Genomic DNA, 18,528 nt, shown 5'->3' with positions numbered 1-18,528 from the left:
GACACAACCTGGGACGCGTCTGCCTATATCGCCGCCATCTTCTTTCTCTCCATGATTTTTTCTGGACTGCCGGATGAGGGTCCAAATGCATCAGGTAGATTACTAGACCCTCCATTACCTGGCCTCTGCCTAGCACTCTAGCTTTCCCTTCAGCCACTCTGTGCTCTTCTTGTCAGGTCTTTGTATGAGACATCCCTTCACCTGGAATGCTGTTCATAACACACTTGCTCAAATCCATGTACAGGCTGGTAAAAGCATTTGCTTAGCATCTCAATTTTTGCTAAGACCCAAAGGCCGAGGACAAAATCTCAAGTGGTAAGGACCTTCCATTCTGAAGTTATCTTGAACCTTACCTCACAACATTCGTAAAAGAAACCAACTCCAGGTAAAATGCAATCTCAATGTGTAAGGTAAACAAATACAACTTCAAAATGAAAATGTAGAAATAGGTTCATGATCTTGGGGTAGACAAAAGGTTTCTTCACCAGAATTCAAACAGCACTAATAATAAAGGGGCAAAATATTAAGTTGAACTATGTAACACTTGGGCTAGTATCTTCATCAAGGGACACCAGTAGGTGAGTGAAACCAGAAGCCAAGGAGTGGGAAGGGATATGTGTTGTACATTTTGGCAGTATTTAGAGAAGGTGAATAGCTATAAACCGATGGCACAACCATTCCTCTCCTAGGAAGTACCCTACAAATGGAGCCCTTAATCTCTGCAGTCATAGGACATGCGTCTTCAAGAACACCTAAATAAACTTTAAAACAGAAGTTGAATGAACCAAGTTTATTAAGAACTTGCATTGTAATCAAAAATTCACAGGAAATTAACAATGTTCAACTCTTGGGGCAGAAAGGAAATAAAATGAAAACTGTAATAAATAATTGTAAAATCACAAACAGAACATTAAACAAGTTTTGTGGCATGTGATCCTAGCTAGGCTTAAAGTTTGTAGCATTCAATGCTCTCATCATTCCAAAGAGCAAAGAAAGAAAACACAGAATTTACAGGTAGTTTGTTCCAGGTAGGGTCTCCACCCTTCTATAAGCCGCTCAATATTCCTAGTACTTGTGTGGTGGGTACTGTTCTCTGCCCTTCCCAGTACTGTATGAGTTGGACATCTTTCCTTCCCCTATCCTTTGAAAGTGCTCCATATTTCAGAAATGGACTGTGTTCAAGGCTCAAATGATGCATACACATAGCAGTGGCTGCACAGGAGATTCTGACATGTGGTGTAAGTGAGAGTCAAGGGAAGTGCTTGTTGGCACTGTCAGGGAAGCATCTGCATGGTGCTCCAACTACTAGTCAGTGGCAATCATAAAGAAACAGCATAGCCATTTCCACGTGACTAAAATATTGCACAGATACAGGTCAATTGGGCACATCCCCATCTATTGGAATACTGACCCTAGATCGAAAAGGAATGCCAGCATTTATATGTTCCCTACTCATACCGATATCGTGGTTGGCTTGGCACAAAGACATTTCATCATAAAAATTAAAAAAGACTTGCGTAGACAGAAAAAAGTCATGTCTAGAACAGTGGCAAGAATGAGTGAATACTCTAGAATTTATGTGCCTTGAAAGATAAGTTTTAAACACAGCAAAATACAAAGCTGTTCTAATGCATAAGCTCAAACAAAACTGTTCTTCCAAGACAGCTTAGTGCAAGTTAAAGCTTTGGTAGCTTATTGTCACTTTGTTTAGGAACTTTTTCCCTCAACAAATTTTCAAAGAGTTCTTCTCTAAAGTGCATATTAAAGTGGGCTTTCTTAAGGATGCTTGTAGAACAGTTGATACAGTTCTATGGCTTCTCCACTGAATGCTTTCTTGAATGAACAACAAGGCTGGATCTCTGCCTATAGCTTTTCCCACAATACTCACATGTAAATGGTCTCTGTGCAGTGTGTGATGCATAGTGCAAATTAAGGTCTCTTTGGCGTCTAAATGTTTTTTCACAACTCTGGCATTTGTGGGGTCTTCCACCTGTGTGCATTTTTAGGTGTTGCATAAATTGTTTTCTATTACAAAATCGCAACTTACACTCGGGGCAAGTGGACACTCCTTGACTAGAAGAGGTTTTCTGGTGTTCTGTGAGGTGTGACATCTGAGTGAATCGCTTCTCACACACGCTGCATTTATAGGGTGCCTCCCTTGTGTGAACTCGAAGATGCCTTTGCAGGTTTGACCTACGAAGGAATCTTTTCCCACACTCAGGGCACCCATGAGGGAGCTTTCCTGAATGAATTTTCAGGTGCCCCTTAAAGACCTTTATGGAAAGAAAATCTTTCTCACACTGAATACATTGGTATAGCTTCTTTGGGGCACTGTTTTGTGCATAGCCCATGGGGTTGAGAGGTTCTTCCTGGTTGGAGCTCTCAGCGCGCTCTCCTGCAGAAGGATTCTGATCATAGAGAGGCAGTGTGTGGTCTCTGTGTAGCTGCTCTGCAGACTTTCCCAATAGGTAGCTTAGCTCTTCGAAGTCATCTTGTAAATTGGTATCAAGAAGTACATTTTCATCTAAAGAAACAGAAAATACATACTCTCCAGTTTTTTCCACTTTGACACATTTTCTCTCCCAATATCAAAATGAAGACTGTGAACAGAAATTACAGATGTCACCATGTTCCAAGAGGAATGGAGAGCTAGTGACTGAGAAGAGTTATACTCAATGCTACTGGGAAGATACAAACTTCTTCCAAGTGCCATCCCAAAGCTTGTTACCCTGGGAGTAAAGATTAATTTTCTCTCGTATCTTCCTGAGCATTCCATGAACACTCACTTACCTAGGTTGAAGTCCAAAAAGTCCAGTTTTTCTAGTTCCTTGCAATCCAGTAATTCCTGCCCGCAAGGCTCTTCAGCTGCAAGCTTTGGTGATGGGTATTCTGGCCATGGGAGAGATGGGAGGAAGGATAGTTTGAGTCAACACAGGTTTTTCCAGAGTCCAGTTCTCTTCTTGGACACATGGCCTCTCAAGATCACCCTACTACATTCTCAGCATTGCTTCACCAGGAGCCTCTGACAAGTCCTTTGTGTTGTGCTTGTTTGTTTTTTAGGATAAGAACAAGACCCAAATGGCGGGGTGGAGGTAGGTGTGTTGGGGGGGAGATCTTCTACTCTGCTCAGTTCAAAGATATTTTCCTCCAGTCTATGGAAGGGAAGTGAATCAATTCTGGTGTGAAGTCAATGCACTGAATGAGTTCCACATCTGTTTTGAGAATGGAATTATGTAGGTGAGGGCCAGAACATGAATTCAATCTTCCTAAAGTGTTACCCTATTAAAACTGACAAACACTGTCTTATTGACTGCCAAGCAAAGAGAGAGAGACAGAGAGAGACAGAGAGAGAGAGAGAGAGAGAGAGGCAAAAGTGCGAGGGTTAGGAATGGTTACTGGAATAATTTTAGTAAGAAATATTCAAATTAAGATAGCAACTGAGGTAGGTCAGCAACAGCAATAATAAGCTGTATATGTCTGCTTCAGCAGAAGTCTAGAAGTTGATTCTCTGGAAACTAACCAAAATAATCATCAAAAAGTGGTTCTCACTGTCAATCTAAGGACAACCAGAAGTTGTTTCCACACTCACTCTCCTCCTAGGTCTTACCACTGCCCCCTCAGTCAGAGTCACTGTTGCTCCTGCCTCTTTCCACACACCTTCCTCAGCTCTGTTCAAGTTTACTGCTCTGCAATAAAGTGTGGGTTGGAAATGGCTCATTTCAGATTGAAATACAAGGAAATGCTATATAATAAAAGGCTAATATACAAATTGACCAAACAGAGGAACAACCTGTCACTATGGCGCACACTGACCACCAGGTGGCAGACGCTCAACACAGAGGCTGACCCCTCGTGGTCAGTGTGCTCCCACAGGGGCAGCGTCGCTCAGCCAGAAACCCTGAGCTGGGCTCAAGGCTGGGGAGTGCAGTAGCAGTTGTGGGAGCCTCTCCCGCCTCCTTAGTGACTGCTCCCTTAGGCCTGTTCCCAGTGACAACTACAAATAATGCTGCAATGAACATAGGGGTGCATATAGGGCAGCGGGCCTAAGCTGACAATCGGACATCCCCTGAGGTCTCCCAGACTGTGAGTGGGCACAGGCTGGGCTGAGTAACCCCTCTCCCACCGAGTGCACAAATTTCATGTACAGAGCCTCTAGTATTTCAATATTAGGGTTTGTAACAGGACATGAGCAAGTTAGTTTGGCTAATGTTAATGTGAAAGAAAATTTAACTTTCAGGACATCGACTAAAATACCTTATTTCTACTTCCACAATGAAAAGGCCATATATTTCAAACAAAGATAATTTAAAATACAACTCTTTATTTTGTTTATGCTGTGTCTCAAAGATAATGGTGGGATGAGGGGGTAGGAGCACAGGTCAACTAAAACTGGAGGTCGTGCATCAGAGGAGAACTGCTGTCAAGTGAAAGTGTGAGGGATCTCAAAAGTGGGGGGTGGACAGAAGCAGAGCCTAGGGTGCCAGAAACTTGTTGGCCCAGAATATACCCAGTAAGAGAGACTTGAAAACCAGTTCAGGATGGCAGGATGTGTTCACATGGTGGTTCCCATCCTGTACGTAGAGCATAGAGTTGATACTTTTGAGGCTATAGATTTCATCACAGGTAACCATGAAACCAACTCAGACACCTGTCCCTCAGGTGAAAGGCAGTCAAAGACGAGACTAGTCAAGGGCTAAAGCAGCCCTGGAGGCAGACTCTAGCACCCATGAGAACAAGGCCAGGAGTATCATATCACCAGGCAGCTGTGTCTCATGGACTTACCATTAGTCCTGCTGCCCCTTTCTGTGCAGCACCCAACCAAAGAGGACTGAGAGCTGCCACCTTACTTCCTCTCCCCAGTATAGTACTCCCAGGAGACAGTTTTCAAAGAGGCTGGCCCAAATTGAGCTCCTTGGTAGTTGTTAACCTCATGCACTTTTTCACTGTCTGCCAACCTCACCCCACCCACATCCCTCCTCTCTAACACTCAGATCTTTGAGGACCAGGTGCCCTCAACCTCCACTGTCTGGACTCTCAAAGCCCTGCTCCCGACACTATCACTAGTTTACATTCCCCAACCTATGCTCACAGCCCATGCCAGCTAAGGGCACTAACCATCCCCCTTTCACACATCTCACATCCTTCCGACCTCAGTTCCCATCTTTACTCATACATTCAATAAAATACTGTCACAAATGCTGAATGAATGAGACACTGATTCAAAAGACTTTCATAGATATCAGCCCTCCTTCTGTATGCCAACATAAGGGAACAGCCACGGTGCTCATCACAAAGCAAGCTTGTGAGTGAAGGCAAGCAGACATTAGTATTCCTATGCTGTGGTTGGAGGGTAAATTGGTATAATAACTTTGGAGGACATTCGACTATGTCTATTAAAGTTTTAGATGGATATGCCCCCTAATCAATCATTCGTAATCTAGATATTTGTTCTGCTGACACATGGCCATGGAAAGATGCTGTGTGCTTTAGAGCTTGTCCCCAGGGCATTTTGGTCAACAGTGAAAATCAGTCAGAAGTCATGCCTTGATGCCTACTTCTGCTGGCAGGGCTCTTCTCTACCCTCAAAGGCCACAGTAACCACCCCAGAAGTTGTGCTGGAAATGAGACAAAGGGCATGAACAAGCACTATATGCTTTGGGCCCTAGGTTGTTCATTTCTTCACTCCCACCTGGGACTAGGTACTCAAAAGCGTGCAGGTGTCAAACTAAAATTCTCATACATTCAATTAAGCCCCCATAAACAGATTTTTAGCCACTTAGAACCAGCCTCCTATGCACAGCTCAGAAAATATCACCCCAGAATTGCTAGCCACTTCAAAGATGGGAGTCTTATGGTTATGGGACCCCCAATTGCTGCTGCCCTTTGGAATTCTCTGACCTATAAACTCCCAAGGTGCTTCCGGGCTATGACCTCACCAAGACAGGTAAGCCAGCCCTCTGAGCCCTTACTCCCTGGGGAGTTCCCTTGTTTTCCTCTCCTCTGGCCCCTGACTTCCATCACAAGAACACTTGACAGAGTTGCCCAACAAAGCTTGTGTGTGCTACTGCCACCTCCTGGTCATATCATCTTCCTAAATCAGCTCCCAGATCCCTTGGACCCAGTATAAGTGTTAAGGAGGATGAGACTTTGGTGACCAGGAAGTAGAAATGGAGACCTCCCAGTCCATAGGACAAAGCATATTCTATCACTTTAAACAGTGATGAGAAAGGGTACTTTCCTTTCTTCCTAATGGTTATATTTTACTTGTTATATCATTTTCTCTCTCCCTTGTTTGATATACTGGAATTTCCTGTACTTTAGAGACTGAAGTATTCAAATAAAGAGCAATAGTGCTGCTCAGTATCATATGTGATCTCCTTATCTGGCACTGTTGCTAAGAGAAGAGAATTCACACATGTACTGGTAACTCATATGCAGAAAGATGTATAATTCAACACCACTTGCTAGGTCCTGCCACTTGTTGCAGGCATACACACAGAAATACAGATGTTTTAAAACTTGTCAACATATCAGAGATGTAGGTAAGGTAAAGACTGGAATATAATTGGCAATACTTTATATAGTTTGGCTTTAACCTTAATGGATATACATATGTCCTTTGGGTTTTTTCCTCCTGGTCACCCCTATGGAAAACAAGACAGATTCCATGTCTCTACATCACCAGCACTTACTAGAACAAGCTACAAAATTTGGAACCTGGACAAATTGAATAGGTGCAGAAAATGAGACAAATTCATCACCAAACAACCACACTGTGATGTTATAACTTGAATTCTATGCTGGTGGTGGCAATGCACACATCACATATGGTTCTACTCTTAGGCCTGGAATGGACCAAGCCATCCTTTCCAAGGACAGGGTGGAATCTCACATGTACCCTTCCCCATTGTCTGCCAGACACTCAGAGAAGAGAGATGGCACTTGGAATGGAAATCACAAGAGAGAAAACCATTGATAAACACCACAGCTAGAATTTCTATTGCCTTCAAGAGAAAATGGGTCCAAGTGTCAAGGATATCCATTCTCATGTACTTAGGATATGGGAAAGCAAGGAACCCAGGCAAGATACCCAAAAATTTAACAGTTTTTCGAATTCATACATAGCAATCTTTTCTAATATGGTATCTCTCAAGGTCTGCCCAGAGAACCTTGTGCTTTATCACGCTGTAAAACCTTGGAAAGTTCTTGACCACCCTCGAGAAATCCATGAACTTCTATGAGCCTTTCTTCCCCTGGACTTTCTCACCCTGAACTAACTCCTGTATTGTCTGGAGCAGTGGTTCTCAAAAGGTAGTATGTACAGCACTCACCTGGAGATCCTGTTAAAAATGCACCACAGGTGATCCAGATATGGAGAATCCACTTACCATTCCTGGAGAAACACTGGTCTAGGTTTTTATGGGTAAGACTAGAGGCCTGTTGCACAAAGAGATTCGTGCAATAGGCCTTCCTTTCCCCTGGCTGCTAGCACCGGTTTGTCTCCAGCACCCGGGGCCCAGGCCTTCGCTCTGGATGAGTTCTGGCTGGAGCCGGCCCCGGAAATGTCAGGCTTCGCTGCTCCACCGGCCCTGGAGCCATGAGGCCTCGCTGCTCTGCCGGCCCAGAAATGTCAGGCCTTGCTCCACCACTTGGAGCCTAGGTATGCAAATTAACCGACATCTTTGTTGGTGGTTAATTTGCATATCACACTGATTAGCCTATGGGAGACATAGCCAAGGTACGGTCAATTCCCATGTTTGTTTATTATTAGATAGGATACATATTCATTTACTGCAGCAAGCAATTAAACCCTCTTAAAGGATCTGAAGTGAGTATATTAATAAAGTGTCATGTTTGAACATGACTCTTATGCCATAAGAACAACCAAGGCCCGTGGGACCCACAACACCAAAGATTCCACTGATAAAAATTGGCTGGGAAAACTAATCTTTATTCATATTACACATACTCCCCTCAATTTTCCTTTATAAGATTCTTGGTCAAAGACTCCTTGCTGAGTAGGCTCATTATCTTAAGAGATTTTGAATCCTGTTCGATCTAATAATGGGCTTCATGGGAAGCTATTCCCCAAGGGATGTTTCCTCCCCCTATTTATAAAAGCTATCCATTTTCATCCATTATTCAGTGTTTCTAACCAACCCCACCCCTGGAGAGCTCCTGAGCTCTCAGAAGAGAAATCAAGGAAAAGAAGTAAAATCTTTGCCTTACCAGGAGTTTCCAGAAAGGGCAGGTCTTCCCAAGCAGCATCATAGCATGGCTCCTGTGGGATCCACATATCTTCCGGTTGGGCCTTGGGGACAGTTTCCATTGCTTGGAATGGGGGAACCTCCAGGTGGATATTTGGTATCATGTCTGCTATTCCGACTACTGCTGGATCTTCCAAGAGCTTTTCCTGGCTATCAATCTGGAGGAAATGCCAGAACCCATCACTCTAAAATCTATCTAGACCAGCAGTGCCCAGTAGCAATATAATGCCAGCTACTCAAGTCATTAAAAATTTTCCTGTGGTCATATGAAAAATAAAATAGATAAAGTCAATCTTAATAACATGCATTATTTAAACCAGTATATCTAAAATATCATAATTTCATAATGTAATCAGTATAAAGAATTATTAATGAGGTATTTTACCTACTTTATTGTTCACCCTAAGTCTTCTGAATGGGGTGTGCATTTTATACTTATACCATATCCCAATTTGGACTCGCCTCACTTCTAGTACTCAAGACTCACCTATGGCTGTTGCCTACCATACTAATAATGCAGGATTAGACCACAGGAAGAAAATAGTCTCTTGTAGAAAGCCAAACAAGGAGACACAGAAAGGAAGGGAAACCATAAACGCATTCCAGCCTGGAGGCAGGAAACTTCGGAAGAATCCTTCATACAGGCTAACTGCAGAGCCCCAACTATACCCAAGACTCCAATGCCCCTAATGCCCAACAAGAAGTACTCCCTCCCATCTCCAAAATGCTGCCCTGTGCTCAGCTATCATATGTCCCAAAAACGTTTTACTGGGTGGTTCTGTTCAGAGGACAGGGTCACCGTTCCCAGGAGGTGTTTTGGAAATGATGGCAGGTGGTGGCTATCAGAATTAGTGGGCAGAGACGCAAGTATAGATAATGCACAGTGCAGAATTGCTCCTGTGTCCCACCTACCTTCAAATATTCATGTAGGTAAAAAGAATCTGTCAAGAACCTCACACTGCTGGTCATAAAATCACAAAATTTTTTTGCAAATGTTAGCATGACTTGAATTTTCTGGGAAAGCACTCCTTTGGAAATCAAAGTCATGGTGATGTAAAGTACAGCAAAGGAAATGTGGTCAATAATATTGTAATAACTGTACGGTGCTACGTAGGTACTGGAAATATCAGGGGGAATACCTTGTAAAGTACATGATTATCTAACCACTATGCTGTACATATATACTAAAATTAATCAACACTAATAAAAGAGAAAAATGGTAATTGGCGTACGACGATACCCTTTTCATTGGCTAATCAGGGCTATATGCAAATTAACTGCCAACTATGATTGGCAGTTAACTGCCAACAAGATGGAGGTTAATTTGCATATGTAGGCACAAAGCAGGGAGGCGAAAGGGAAAGCAGGAAGAAGCCCCCTGCCACTGACAGTGATTGGAAACCCAGGGGGGAGCTAAGAGCTGGGGGGCAGGGCAAAGGCGGCCCTGGGGCCGCCTTTGCCCTGCCCCCCAGCCATGATTGCAGAATCAGGTGCCTTTGCTGCCCTGGCCAGTGATAGCAGGAAGTAGGGGTGGAGCCAGCAATGGGAGCTGGACACGGTCGAAGCTGGCAGTCCCGGGAGCTAGGGGCCCCTTGCCTGGGCCTAAAGCGGAGCCCACGATCGCGGGGCCGCTGCAGCTGTGGATCCCCGCTGCCCTAGCCGGATGCCTCAGCCAGAGGCGTTAGGCCTGGGCAGGGGTGGAGCCTGCAACCGTGGGGAGCTGGGGGGTCCCCTGCCCAGGCCTGACACCTCTGCCGGAGGCCTCAGGCCTGGTCAAGGGGCCGATCCGGTGATTGGTGATCGGAGGGTGATGAGGGTCAACTCCTCTGGCTGAGGCATCAGGCCTGGGCGGGGGGCTGAGCCGGGGATTGGGGGGATATGATGGTCCCCTTGCCCAGGCCTGAAGCCTGGGTCAGAGGCGTCAGGCTTGGGCGGGGGGTGGAGCAAGCGATCAGAGGGAGATGGGGGTCCCCTGCCCAGGCATGATTCCTGGGCCAGAGGCCTCAGGCCTGGGCGGGGGCCAGAGCCAGTGATCGGGGGGAGATGGGGGTCCCCTATCCAAGCCTGACACCTCTGGCGGAGGCGTCAGGCCTGGGCAAGGGGCCGATCAGGTGATCAGAGAGTGATGGGGGTCTACGCCTCTGGCCGAGGCATCAGGCCTGGGCAAGGGGCAGAGCCAGCAATCAGAGGGGTCTGGGGGTCCCCTGCCCAGGCCTGATGCCTGGGCCAGAGGCATCAGGCCTGGGCTGGGGGCAGAACCAGTGATGGGGGGAAATGAGGGTCCCCTGTCCAGGCCTGACACCTCTGTCAGAGGCGTCAGGCCTGGGCAAGGGGCTGATCCTGCGATTGGAGGGTGATGGGGGTCAACGCCTGAGGGCTCCCAGTATGTGAGAGGGGGCAGGCTGGGCTGAGGGACACTCCCCCCCCCCCCCACACACACCCAGTGCACGAATTTCGTGCACCGGGCCCCTAGTACAAGATAATATTGAATGTAAGATTTGAACAATGCAATATACAGATTATGCATGTATTATAGAAATGCACACTTGAAACCTATATGACCCTGTTGACCAGTCTCACATAATAAATTTTATTTAAAAAAAAGAAAAAATTGAAAATGTCTTTTAAAGAATGACTATACTACAAATTAGTCAGATTTATCAAGAGTTGTTTGCCTGTTTAGAAAATCACATGATCAGCAGCAACACTGTTCGTAGTGTTTGAGCTGTATCATTCTGAATTACTGTCTGTCACTTTCACAGTGAATCTGTGCACAGAGGCAAGCATCCTACTTCATGATATCTTCTGGTGCACTCAAGCCCAGACATGTGCACACTGAAAGGTTTTTTAGTTCATAAAAAACTACCTTCTTATTCCTTTATATTTCTTCTGGAAACCACTTGACTCAGACTTGGCCAGCTTTGTTTGCAAAAAGTCATATAATAAATATTTTAGGCTCAGTGTGCCACATTCTGTCTGTCATTTATTCTCCTTCTTCCTCTTCTTTTGAACAATGCTTTAACAGGTCAAATCCATTATTAGCTGAGAGGTATACAAAACAGCTGTCAATGGATCTGGCCTGCAGACCCTAATGCATAATACAGGTGCTTTTTTAAATTTTTATTTTTCTTGATTTCAGAGAGAGAAAGGAGAGGGAGAGGGAGATAGAAACATCAACAATGAAAAAGAATCATTGATCCACTGCCTCTTGTTCGCCCCCTACTGGGGATCAAGCCTGCAACCAGGGCATGTGCCCTCATCTGGAATCAAACTTTGACTTCCTGGTTCATAGGTCAATGCTCAACCACTGAAGCACATTGGCCAGATAATACCAGTGTTTTTTGATGAATGACTGTAGATAGATTATGTTATCTATGAATTGTATTTAAGTATATTTACTGGGACATTAGAATATATTTGTTACAGAGGAGAATTGGCTAAGATGAGGTTGGAAACCACTCACCGATATGTTTTCTCCAGTAGAAGAGAGATGTGAAAAGGACTGTGCAGAAGTTTCGGGCTGAAGAATGACACAGAGACAAATGTCAGATCCAATCCCACCTGCCTCTGATACCCTTTTGGTCTAGTTCCCCAGATCCCAAACTCTTTTCTCACCTTTGTCTCTGTTGTCTCAGGTTTCATCTGTATTTCTTCTAAGAGTGACAGAATTCTTTCTCTACTCTCCGGGCATTGTTCTGTCACCCAGGTCTCTAGCTCCTGGGGCATAATTGTTAGGTATTGTTCCAAAGTTAGAAGCTTCACCATTTGTTCCGTAGAACGCGTCTTTGGCTTCAGCCATTCAGAGCAAAGCTCCAGGAGCTTGTTGAAAACATCACGAGGCCTGGCTTCTTCATTGGACCGGAACTGCCTGAAGCGCTGACGGGAGAATTCAGTGTCTTTATCATACTCTTGAAACACTGTGCCCAGATTCAAGGAGGCCTGGGTTACAGAACCCAGGGTAGTAGCCATTGATCCCTTCCAGCAGTGTATACTTTATCTGGTGTCTGAAGTCTCAGGTTCCAATGTGTTTCTTTGTGTATTTCCTGGGGGTAACACCTACTGCTGAGGAAAGGGCAAATGAGAGAAACAGCAGTGGTTACCAGAGGGAATTCTAATGTCCCTTAACTGCTTGCTTTTCAGCAAAGTTCTAATGTAGCAGATAATCTTTAGGGGAATTTTTATAATCTGATAAAAATGTTAAAGTGTGTTCTTTAAGAAGAAGAAGAAAAAAAGTGTAAAACAGTTATAAAGATTAAAACAGCAATAAATGCATACCTGTCAATAATCACTTTAAATGTAAATGGCTTCAATGCTCCAACCAGAAGACATAGGATACACACACACACACACACACACACACACACACATACACACAGTAGAGGCCCACTGCACAAAATTCGTGCATGGGGGTGTCCCCTCAACCCAGCCTGTACCCTCTCCAATCTGGGACCCCTCGGACATCCCTCTCACAATCCTGGACCACTGGCTCCTAATTGCTCACCTGCCTGCCTTCCTGGTTGCCCCTAACTGCCCCACCCTGCCAGCCTGATCACCCCTCACTGCCTCTGCATGCTGGCCTGATCACCCCTAACTGGCCCCCTGCTGGTCACCCCTAACTGCCCCCTGCTACCAGCCAGGTCGGCCCAAACTGCCCCCTCCCTGCTGGCCTGGTCTCTCCTAACTTCCCTCCCCCCACTGACCTGGTCACCCCTTACTGCCCCTCTTGCTGACCTGGTCACCCAACTGCCCACCTATGCCGGCCTGGTTGCCCCTAACTGCTCCCCCCGCATGGTTGCCCTTCATGGCCCCCCCACCGGCCTGGTTGCCCCACACAGCCTGCTTGTTCAGTTCTTTGGTCATCCCTCAATAACACCCCTGAAAGAGGTGAAATAACAACAGACCCCACAGAAATACAAAGGATTGTTAAAAAATACTATGGACAACTCTATTCTAACAAACTAGACAACCTGGAGGAAATGGACATATTCCTAGAAAAATAGAACCTTCCAAAAATCAATCAGGAAGATTCAAAAATCTCAATAGGCCAATAACTATTGAAAAAATTGAAGCAGTCATCAAAAAGCTCCCAGCAAAAAAAAAAAAGCCCGGTCCAGAGGGCTTCACAAAGGAGTTTTACCAAACATTTAAGGAAGAACTAAAACCTATCCTCCTCAGACTATTCCAAAAAAGTCAAGAGGAAGGAATACTTCCAAGTTCATTCTATGAAGCCAGCATCACCCTAATATCAAAACCAGATAAAGACAACACAATGAAAGAGAATTACAGGGCAATATCCCTCATGAACATAGATGCCAACATCCTCAACAAAATTCTAGCAAATTGGATCCAGCATCACATCAGAAAGATAATACACCATGACCAAGTAGGATTTATCCCAGGGATGCAAGGATGGTACAATATCCACAAATCAATAAACGTGATACGTCACATAAACAAATTGAGAGATAAAAATTACATAGTCATATCACTTAATGCAGAAAAAGCATTTGACAAAATCCAGCACCATTTTTTGATGAAAACTCTCAGCAAGGTAGGAATAGAAGGATCATACCTCAATGTAATAAAAGCCTTATATGACAAACCCACAGCCAACATCATACTCAATGGGCAAAAACTAAAACCATTTCCCCTAAGAACAGCAACAAGACAGGGATGCCCACTCTCACCACTCCTGTTCGACATAGTATTGGAAGTACTAGCCATTGCAATCAGACAAGAAGAAGAATTAAAAGGCATCCAAATTGGAAAAGAAGAAGTAAAACTGTCCTTATTTGCAGATGATACGATACTGTACATAGAAAACCCTAAAGACCCTAAAGACTCCATCAAAAAATTATTAGACTTAATAAATGAATTCAGCAATGTAGCAGGATACAAAACTAACGCCAAGAAATCTATGGCATTTCTATACACCAATAGTGAACTTACAGAAAGAGAGACTAAAATAGCAATCCCATTTATCATCCCACCAAAAAAAATTAAGATAAACTTAACTAAGGAGATAAAAGACCTGTACTCGGAAAACTACAGGACACTGAAAAAAGAGAGAGAGGAAGACATAAACAGATGGAAGAACATACCATGTTCATGGATTGGTAGAAGCAACATCATTAAAGTGTCCATACTACACAAAGCAATCTATAGATTCAATGCACTCCCCATTGAAATCTCCAAAAATTCATCTGGAAAAAAAATACAAAACCCTAATAGCTGCAGTAATCCTGAGACAGAAGAACAAAGAAGGTGGGATCTCAATACCAGATATCAAGCTGTATTACAAAGCTACTGTTCCCAAAACAGCCTGGTACTGGCATAAGAACAGACATATAGATCAATGGAATAGAATAGAGAACCCAGAAATCGACCCAAACCACTATGCTCAGTTAATATTTGACAAAGGAGGCAAGAACATACAATGAAGTCAAGACAATCTCTTCAATAAATGGTGTTGGGAAAATTGGACAGATATTTGCAAAAAAATGAAACTAGACCACCATCTTACACCATACACAAAAATAAACTCAAAATGGATAAAGGACTTAAATATATGACAGGGAACCATAAAAATATTAGAGGAATCCAAAGGCAGCAAAATCTCAGACATATGCCGAGGGAATTTCTTCACCGATACCGCTCCTAGGGCAATGGAAACTAACGAGAAAATAAACAAATGGGCCTACATCAAAATAAAAAGCTTTTGCACAGCAAAGGAAACCATCAACAAAACAACAAGAAAGCCCACTGCATGGGAGAACATATTTGCCAATGTTATCACCAATAAGGGTTTAATCTCCAACATTTACAGGGAACTCATACAACTTAACAAAAGGAAGATAAACAACCCAATCAAAAAATGGGCAATAGGCCTAAATAGATACTTTTCGAAAGAAAACATAAGGAAGGCCAAGAGACATATGGAAACATGCTCAAGGTCATTATTTATACAAGAGATGCAAATCAAAACGACAATGCGGTACCATCTCACACCTGTCAGAATGGCTATCATCAACAAATCAACAAACGACAAGTGCTGCCGAGGATGTGGAGAAAAAGGAACCTTCGTGCACTGCTGGTGGGAATGCAGACTGGTGCAGCCACTGTGGAGAACAGTATGGAGTTTCCTCAAAAAACTAAAAATGGAACTCCCATTTGACCCAGTGATCCCACTTCTCGGAATATATCCCAAGAAACTAGAAACACCAATCAGAAAGGCTATATGCACCCCTATGTTCATAGCGGCACAATTCACTGTAGCTAAGATTTGGAAATAGCTTAAGTGCCCAACAGCCGATGAGTGGATTAAAAAACTTTGGCACATCTATGCAACGGAATATTATGCCACAGTAAAAAGGAAGGAATTCTTACCATTTGCAACAGCATGGATGGAACTGGAGAGCATTATGTTAAATGAAATAAGCCAGCCAGGGAAGGATAAATATCACATGATCTCACTCATTTATGGAATATAATGAACAACATAAACTGATGAACAAAACCAGATGCAAAGAGAAGCATTGATCAGATGGTCAAACCTCAGAGGGAAGGTAGGGGAGGGTGGGGATAAGGAGAGATTAACCAAAGGACTTGTATGCATGCATATAAGCCTAACCAACGGACACAGACAACAGGGCGGTGAGGGCATGAGTGGGGGGGGGGCCTAGGGGGGGGGTAGGGACACATATATAATACCTTAATCAATAAAGAAAAAATATCAAAAAAAGAAGTAGAAATCAAAGACATCCAAAATGGAAAGGAAGAAGTAAAACTGTCTCCAGAGACAGAGAAGCATCGAAGAGACTGTCAAATGTCAGAGGGAAGGTAGCGGAGGGGGGGGGGGGATAAGTGATCAACCAAAGGACTTGCATGCATGCATATAAGCATAACCAATGGACACAGACACTAGGGGTATGACTAGGGGTATGAGAGTATATGCTGGGAGTTGGGAGTGCCGGGGAGAGGTCAATGGGGGGAAAAGGAGACATATGTAATACTTTAAATAATAAAGAATTTTTTTAAAGAAGCAAAACTGTCATTATTTGAAGATGACATGATACTGTATATATGGAACCCTAAAGATTCCACTAAAAAACTTACTAGAACTGATAAATGAATTCAGTAATGTAGCAGAATATGTAAATATCCAGAAATTGTTTGCATTTTAAACACCAATAATGAACTATCAGAAAGGGAAACTAAGTAAACAATCCTGCTTACAATTTCATCAAACAAAATAAAATACCTAAGAATAAATTTAATTTATATATTTTTATTGATTTCAAATAGGAAGGGAGAGGGAGATAGAAACATCAATGATGAGAGAGAATTGTTGATCGGCTGCCTCCTGCACACCCCACACTGGGGATCAAGCCCGCACATGCCCAGGAATCGAACCCTGACCTCCTGGTTCATAGGTTGATGCTCAACCACTAAACCATGCCATATGGGCCCTAGGAATAAATTTAACCAGGGAGGTAAAAGACCTGTATTTGAACAATTATAAGACACTGAAGAAAGAAACTGAAGAAGATACAAATAAATGGAAACATGGGTAAGAATTGACATAATTAAAATACTTCCCAAGCCTCTATAGATTCAATGAATTCCTATCAAAATATCAATGACATATTTCACAGAATTAGAATAAATAATCCAAAAATTTCTATGAACCCAGAAAAGAACCCAAATAACAACAACAATCTTGAGAAAGAAGAACAAAGTTGGAGGTTATCATGTTAACTGCTATCAAAAAAAAAAAATACCAAGCTATAGTAATCAAATAAGCATGGTACTGGCATAAAAACAGACTTATAGATCAGTGGAATAGATAGAGAGCTCAGAAATAAACCCATGCCTACATAGTCAGTTAATATTTGACTAAGGAGGCAAGAACATACAATGAGGTAAAAGTCTATTCTATAATGGTGTCAAGAAAATTGGACAGATAACATGCAATAAAAATGAAACTAGATCACCTTATTACACCACATACAAGAATAAACTCCAAATGGATTAAAGACTTAAATGTAAGACTCGAAACCTTAAAACTACTACAAGAAAATATAGGCAGTAAAAACTTGGACATTTCTCTTAGTTCTTAGGACAAGGAAATGCAAACAAACAAAAAAATAAATGGGAGTACATCAAACTAAGAGGTGTTAACACAGTAAAGAAAACCATGAACAAAACGAAAAGACAAAGTACTAAATGTGGAAAAATATTCCCCAGTGATATATATGGTTAATGCCCAAAATTTATTTTTTAAAAAACCATACAACTCAACACCAAAAAAAATAACAAATAATCCAATTAAAAAATATACAGAGGACCTTAATAGAGACTTATCCAAAGGAAACATACAGATGGTCAACAGACATATGAAAAAGTGCTCAATGTCACTAATCATCAGAGAAACGCAAATTAAAACCTCAATGAGATATCACCTCACACCTGGCAGAACGGTTACCATCAATAAATCAACAAACAATATATGTTGGTGATGATATGAAGAAAAGGGAACAGTTGTGCACTGTTGGTGCAAATATAGATTGGTGCACACACTATAGAAAACAGTATGGTGATTTCTCAAAAAAAATTAAAAATGGAACTGCCTTATGATATAGCAATTCCACTTATGGGTATACTAGAGGCATAGTGCACGAATTCGTGCATGGGTGGGGTCCTTCGGCCTGGCCTGTGATTGGGGTCAATTGGGGCCTAGGGCCGATGGGGGCAGGCCGGCCAGGGGGAGGGATCACAGGAGGTTGGCCCGCTGTGGGAGATGGCTGTGGGAGTACACTAACCACCAGGGGGCAGCTCCTGCATTGGGTGTCTACCCCCGGTTGTCAGGTGTGTCATAGCAACCTGTCGATGGGGCGTTTAGTTGCTTAGGCTTTTATACATATAGAATAGAGGCCTGATGCATGAAATTTGTGCAAGGGGTTTAGCCCTTGCAGCTTCTCACAGCCTCAGCTGGCCCTCACAGCCCCTTGCAGTCTTGGCCGGCCCTTGCAGCCCTGGCTTCATCTGGAAGGTCTTCCGAATGGTCATTCTGCTGTTTGGTCTAGTTAGCGTATTAGCTCTTTATTATATAGGACTAGAGGCCTGATGCACGAAATTTGTGCAAGAAGAGGCCTTCTTTCCCCCAGCTACTGGCACTGGCTTCCCTCTGGCACCCGGGTTTCCCTCCAGCACCTGGGACCCAGACTTCCCTCTGGCCAATGGCAGGTACCTGGGACCCGGG

General features: G+C 43.4%; 1 protein-coding gene across 1 annotated transcript; it reads right to left on the bottom strand.

Annotated features, from left to right (window-relative positions):
* Positions 1–783: 783 nt before the first annotated feature.
* Positions 784–12,313, bottom strand: LOC132224141 (zinc finger protein 449-like). Its single transcript, XM_059679241.1, has 4 exons — positions 11,883–12,313; positions 8,230–8,425; positions 2,791–2,889; positions 784–2,524 (listed from the first exon to the last, which is right to left on the bottom strand). Exons 1-4 carry the CDS (start codon positions 12,234–12,236, stop codon positions 1,809–1,811), a joined length of 1,365 nt encoding a protein of 454 aa, XP_059535224.1. The 5' UTR covers positions 12,237–12,313; the 3' UTR covers positions 784–1,808.
* Positions 12,314–18,528: the final 6,215 nt, after the last annotated feature.

Source organism: Myotis daubentonii, chromosome X, assembly GCF_963259705.1.
Source record: "Myotis daubentonii chromosome X, mMyoDau2.1, whole genome shotgun sequence".
Taxonomy (NCBI): domain Eukaryota; kingdom Metazoa; phylum Chordata; class Mammalia; order Chiroptera; family Vespertilionidae; genus Myotis; species Myotis daubentonii.
The sequence above is the reverse complement of the archived record's forward strand: the minus strand, read 5'-3'. Positions and strand labels throughout refer to the sequence as shown.